We start from the raw sequence: 6661 nt of genomic DNA, 5'->3' as shown, positions 1-6661 counted from the left end.
TGGCACTGTACAAAATGTTCAGTGAGGCAGATGCTTGCGAGCTTTGGATTGATGAGAAGGAACAATGGCTGAACAACATGGAGATCCCTGAGAAACTAGAAGATCTGGAAGTGATCCAGCACAGGTGAGAGAAGGTGGTGAGATGGGTTTCATTGGTTTTTTCAATTTCATGCAATATTCACTGATGGCCATTCATTCACATTTCTTCTTATGTGCTCCTCCCCTAGATTTGTGGCACTGTACAAAATGTTCAGTGAGGCAGATGCTTGCGAGCTTTGGATTGATGAGAAGGAACAATGGCTGAACAACATGGAGATCCCTGAGAAACTAGAAGATCTGGAAGTGATCCAGCACAGGTGAGAGAAGGTGGTGAGATGGGTTTCATTGGTTTTTTCAATTTCATGCAATATTCACTGATGGCCATTCATTCACATTTCTTCTTATGTGCTCCTCCCCTAGATTTGAAAGTTTAGAACCAGAAATGAACAATCAAGCATCACGTGTTGCTGTGGTTAACCAGATTGCTAGACAACTAATACACAATGGACATCCAAATGAAAAAGAGATCAAAGCACAGCAAGATAAGCTGAATACAAGGTGAGCAATATCGACTCTTACCTGACTTTTATACAGTCGGCCCTCCACATCTACAGATTCTTCATTCACGGATTCTACCACCCACGGCTTGAAGATAATTAACACACACACACACAGTATACACACACAAAAAGCAAACCTTGATTGTGCCATCCATTTTGACACCATTTTACTATGCCATTGTATAAGATGGGACTTGAACATCCACATATTTTGGTATCCATAGGAAGTCCTGGAACCAAACCCCAGTGGAAACCAGGGGCCTGCTGTATCCATAAGTGTGTTTTTACTATTTGTGTGGGCACTGTAAAGAAAGTTGTTAGTACAGGGGGCCTACTGCATCTGCAGGCTATTCATCTATTAATTGGACCATCTGTGGATCACCACACCCCATATTATCCAATGGCTGATGTGGATGCATTTACATCGCTTCCCATTAAATATTATGGAGCTTGAGCATCCATGTTTTTTCCCATCAGTGTGCCGTGGGGGGGGGGGGGGGAGGAGACAGAGACTAAACCCAACAGATGGGAAGGATCCATTGTACTCTGTGTGCCACTGTTTGCTCAGCTACTTTTGCTAAATATATAGTATGGGTTTGCACTTGCAGAATAAGATGAACAATTGGCATCAAGTTTCCCTAGCCCAACACTAGAAGCACTTAAGTTATGTCCACTGTTTAGAGTGGACAGTGGAAAGGAAGCATATAATTAAAGTGGAATGTTTAGTACATTTAATAGTTTTATTTATTTATTTATTTATTTATTTATTTGGGTTTGGATGGTGGGGCAATAAATTAATTTGGTTTCTCCATTTTCCCCTTTTGTTCTTTGTTCTAGGTGGAGTCAGTTCAGAGAACTGGTAGACATAAAGAAGGATGCTCTTCTCTCCGCTCTCAGTATCCAGAACTATCACCTTGAATGTAATGAAACTAAATCTTGGATCAGGGAGAAGACTAAAGTTATTGAATCTACCCAAGAGCTTGGGAATGACCTGGCTGGGGTTATCGCGCTTCAGAGGAAACTGACAGGAATGGAACGTGACTTGGTTGCTATTGAGGCCAAACTAAGTGACCTCCAGAAAGAGGCTGAAAAGTTAGAGTCGGAGCATCCAGACCAAGCTCGGGCCATACTGTCCAGGCTTGCTGAAATCAACGATGTTTGGGAAGAAATGAAAACGACCCTGAAGAATCGTGAAGAGTCCCTTGGAGAGGCCAGCAAGCTGCAACAGTTCTTACGTGACTTGGATGACTTCCAGTCCTGGCTCTCCCGGACCCAGACTGCCATTGCCTCGGAAGACATGCCGAATACACTGACAGAGGCAGAGAAACTGCTTACACAGCATGAGAATATTAAGAATGAAATCAACAATTATGAGGAAGACTATCAGAAAATGAGAGACATGGGTGAGATGGTCACACAAGGACAGACAGATGCTCAATACATGTTCTTGCACCAGCGCCTGCAAGCCTTGGACACTGGATGGAATGAGCTGCACAAAATGTGGGAGAATCGGCAGAATCTTCTCTCCCAATCCCATGCCTACCAGCTGTTCCTCAGAGACACAAAGCAAGCAGAAGCCTTTCTTAACAACCAGGTAAAGAAGGGTGGGCAACATTGATTTCACAGGTTGCATGCAGCCCCTGCACCCTTGTTTTGTGCCCCTATTATCCCCAACTACTTCTGAATTGATGGTGCACATCACCATCCACTCTACTGAAATTGTAGTGGCTGTCCCTGTAGTCTTCATTTTCTGTTGCTTTAGGAAAGGACTGGACTTTCTGCCCTGCAGTCTTGTTCCTTTCTGTGTAAAGCAGGACAGGCTGGCAACCTCTTATATCATATTATTATAGAGAGTCACTGTAAGTGCTGGAGCAGGCTGCTTCTGAATTTCAGCCATGGCAGTAGCAGTCTGGATGTCTTGTGCCTCTTGGTGAGTTCCAGAGGTTCCTGTTCAATTCCTCAGCCCCAGGAAAGGCTCCACTTTTGCAGTATATTATCACGCATCCCTGCTACATCATGGATTGTATGAATGAAGTGCAAATTTAGCTTGTTAATGCAAACAACTTTCTTGTTGAAGCACACAAGTTTTTGTCCTTGAAAAAAAACCAGCTGCTTCACAGAACCATTTTTGACAAGGTCGTTACATGAAGAGGCCACCTAAATTGACCTCTTGGCTACAATCAGACACTTCACTCTTGATCATCCAGACTGTGATTTGTAGAATCAGGTAGAATGATAAGGTCATAATCTCCCCTCTTCCCTTCCTTATTCATTTTTTCAAACCACTATTTTCCATGTAATCTAAACTGTTAAACTATGGTTTGAGTTAACAGTCCAAAACAGGATTGTTGAATACAGACTGATTCTGGTTTCCAGTCATGGTTTGGAAGGATTTCTTATCAGTCATACCTGATCTAAATCAGAAAGTCATGTAATAAGGCATGAGAGAAAAATGGAGAGGAAGAAGTAGTTGTTTTGAGTATGTTACTCTTTCTCAGTCCTCCAAACTATGCCTTGGGTGACTCCAAACTGTGATTTGGAGGACTGGGAATATGACATCTGAGCATTTGCATTGAAGTTTATTGTGAATGCTTGAATGTATAACTATGCAATTTTCCCCCATGCCCACTACTGACATAACACAGTTTTAAAAGGTCTTCCAGAAGTTGGTTTGCTGCAGTGTTGGCATTATCATGTCTTAGAATTCATGGGAAAAGTCTGTGTGAAAACAGAGTCCACTTCAAATGGCTTGTTCACGTCATAACAATGTAAGAACAGTTATGTAAATCAGTCTGTACCAATGACTAAGAATATAAGGCTGTCAAAACGGATCTCTTCAGGCAGGCCTTCCCAGACTAAAATATCCCAGCCTCAGGATCTCCCCCCTCCTCAGTAATGTCTCCAATGCCCCCTTTTCTTTTCTTTAGAACTGAAGTTGCAGTGGTTTATCGGTTGGTATTATTTTGTTTAATTTATTGTTGTTTTAACAAGTTATTGTGGTTTTAATTTAGATATGCATTTTAATAACTTTTTAAGGGAGGAGGGAAATATATTGTTTTTATGCTGTATGTTATTTTAATGTTGTAAACTGCCTGGATTGGTTCGCCACAGGGCAGTATATAAATAAAATTTATTATTATTATTATTATTATTATTATTATTAATCCATAGAGTACTGATTTTGTGATCAGTGGTGAGCAATAAATTATCAGAGAGCTTTATGTTTCCCTTCTCTCTCTCTCTCTCTCTCTCTCTCTCTCTCTCTCTCTTTTTCCCCCCCTGTCTTGCTCTTTAAAATGATAGGAATATGTTTTGGCTCATACTGAAATGCCCACGACTTTGGAAGGAGCAGAAGCTGCTATCAAAAAACAGGAGGATTTCATGACTACAATGGATGCCAATGAGGAGAAGATCAATGCTGTTGTAGAGACTGGAAGAAGACTAGTCAGTGATGGAAACATCAACTCTGACAAGATCCAAGAGAAAGTGGATTCCATTGATGACAGGTACAAATTGCCAAAGAATGTTTTGGAAATGTTGTCAGCCCTTAGAACTACAGTCTCCTGTTAATCAATTCGTTTCCCAACTGCATACAGTTGGCCCTTCACATTTGCATTTTTGATTATTTGTGGTTTTGATTAATATATTCCATCTAGGAATGTCCAGCACAACTTTGCAAAACGTTGACCATAGAGTTATGCTGGAGAACCTAGAAGTTCCTAGAGAAAACACTTCTCTATGATCAACTTCTGGCAGATGTTGACCATAGAGTTGCACTGGAGGACCTGGAAATTCCTAGAGAGGTATTCTCTCTGGTAAAAAGAATAGTGTTTGTTTGTTTTTTAATTTGTGGTTTTTCCACATTCACGGGGGTCCTTCACCCTTAACCCTAGCGAATGTGGAGTGACCACTGTATACCCTTTTGTATCAGGAAAAGTTCTGAATGCTTTGCAGCAAAATATAGTCAGAAGGACACTATTAAAACTGGTTAGATTAATTTTAAAGTAAAGTATTTATTTATTTATTTTAAAAAATTAAAATTAAAAAAGCTACTAGCAACAAAAAACAACAACTTTTAAACAACCATAGCAGAAAACTAAATTGGGTACCCAAGCTCTGTTTGGGAATTCCAGCTCCCCATGTGTTTAGACAGTAAGGATGGGCCCACTAACTCTGTCCCCATTTTGCTACCCTCTGCACGAAGGAGCATACTCTCCTCATCTCTTGGACTTAAGAACGACTTATGTGAAGTGCAACTTCCAGAATCCACAGCAGGGGTGGGAACCATGCCTTTCCAGATGTTCTCAGGCTGCAGGGGGTTGGACTGGATGGCCCTTGTGGTCTCTTCCAACTCTACGATTCTATGATTCTTCACCTTTGACTGTACTGGCTAAGGCTGCTGGGCATTGTAGTCCAGCAACATCTTAAAGGCCTCATGATACCCACTCCTAATCTACAGAATTAGAGCATGATAATTCTGTTAAAGTGGAAGGCATTACAGATGGATTGATTAAATCAAGAAACCCGTGGTCTTGAGCTTGCATGACATGAATGGGGCAGCTAATGAATAAAGCCCCTGGACATCTCTCATTCATAGGGTCAACATGAGTCAAAGTTGGCATGCCATGAAATAGCAACAGCAAATACTGTAGAAGTCTACAACATTCAGATCCAATAGGCTTTTTTGCATTTAATGGCTGCTGCCGTCTTCATAAGAAGACGGATACATGGGGAGAAAGTTCATTGCTAATGATGATAATACACTAGTAAAGATATCCGAAGAGATCTTGCATCCGATAATGTAAACATAAGTCTACGAAAACTTGTCTACCAACTTCTTTCTCTTCGGTCCAAAACACACTGCAGAAGTATTCCAGTTTGAGACCGCTTTAACTGCTCTGACTCAATGCTAGGGAACTGTAATTTTGTGGCAGGTGGGATGTTGTATTGAATGTCTTCTGATTGTTTTAGCTCCCATAGCCAATTCTGTGTTAAATGTACTGGGATTTTGTCCCTTTACTGTTGCAAGTTGTAACTAAGTCTAAGGAGCCCTGGTGGCGGGCGCAGTGCTTAAATGCCTGTACTGCAGCCACTCACTCAAAACCATAGGTTACGAGTTCAATACCAGCAAAAGAGCTCAAGCTTGACTCAGGCTTGCATCCTTCCAAGGTTGCTAAAATTAGTACCCAGATTATTGGGGGCAATTAGCTTACAGTTGTAAACTGCTTAGAAACTGCTAGTTCAGTATGAAGCGGTATACAGTATAAATGAAGCTGTTTGTTCGTTTGTAACAGATTCTAGCACTAAATGTGATCTGTGTATTATGTCCATTTGAAATGTCTTTTGCGGGACCACCTAAAAATATAATGGGAGGAAATGAGAGAATGGATAAAGAAGTGTGATATCTATCTATCTCCTGAGATTTGGGGGGTGGGGGGAAGGAGGGGGGCTCACTCCCAGCAGTGGGAATAAAATATTGCAACTAGTGCTGCAATTTAAAGGGAGAAAAATGCACAGAAAGAATGTCGTCATCTATCTATCTATCTATATTGTAAACATATATATTTTTTAAAAAAACAGATAAGTACAGCTACTACCACCAGATCCTGAGGCTTTTGGCCAGTCTAGAGGAGCCCTAAGGATTTTAAAAATTTCATAATAACATTCAATATTATATATGTATGTGTCCCCCAAAATTTAACCGAAAACCCAAAGGTGGAGTGTTTTTCTTCCCATGGCTTCAAAATTTCCAGATGTTTTACATATCTAGAGAGATTACTGCATGCGGTTTTAAAACCATGATTACAACAGGAAAATGTTTTGGGTGATACTTGTCGCATGATGATGCCTTTGACCCAAAGCTCCTCTTTCCCCTGCTCATCCCTTTTCATTGAGACAGGAAACCCATCAATGACCTCACAATCACACAAGTACCCAGGTGCAAAATGTTGCTTCTGGGATAGTTGCATGATTGGAAATCAAATGGTGTCAGTGCCTTCTACGTCCCCCATCCCCTCCACTTTTCCCAACCAGTCTGATTCCCTGGTTGTCATTTTTTCTAT

General features: G+C 41.0%; 1 protein-coding gene across 2 annotated transcripts in view; it reads left to right on the top strand.

Moving 5' to 3' along the window:
* SPTBN1 (spectrin beta, non-erythrocytic 1) overlaps positions 1-6661 on the top strand; it is a 200233-nt gene that overhangs the window by 144047 nt on the left and 49525 nt on the right. For both annotated transcript variants that reach the window (XM_042445379.1, XM_042445380.1), the window contains exons 14-17: positions 233-356; positions 460-597; positions 1437-2193; positions 3903-4105. In XM_042445379.1, the coding sequence (XP_042301313.1) occupies positions 233-356; positions 460-597; positions 1437-2193; positions 3903-4105 (1222 nt within the window). The remainder of the gene's footprint in view (positions 1-232; positions 357-459; positions 598-1436; positions 2194-3902; positions 4106-6661) is intronic.

The sequence above is a fragment of the Sceloporus undulatus genome, chromosome 1 (assembly GCF_019175285.1).
Source record: "Sceloporus undulatus isolate JIND9_A2432 ecotype Alabama chromosome 1, SceUnd_v1.1, whole genome shotgun sequence".
NCBI lineage: Eukaryota > Metazoa > Chordata > Lepidosauria > Squamata > Phrynosomatidae > Sceloporus > Sceloporus undulatus.
Note: the sequence above shows the minus strand (reverse complement) of the source record. Positions and strands in the feature narration are given on the sequence as shown.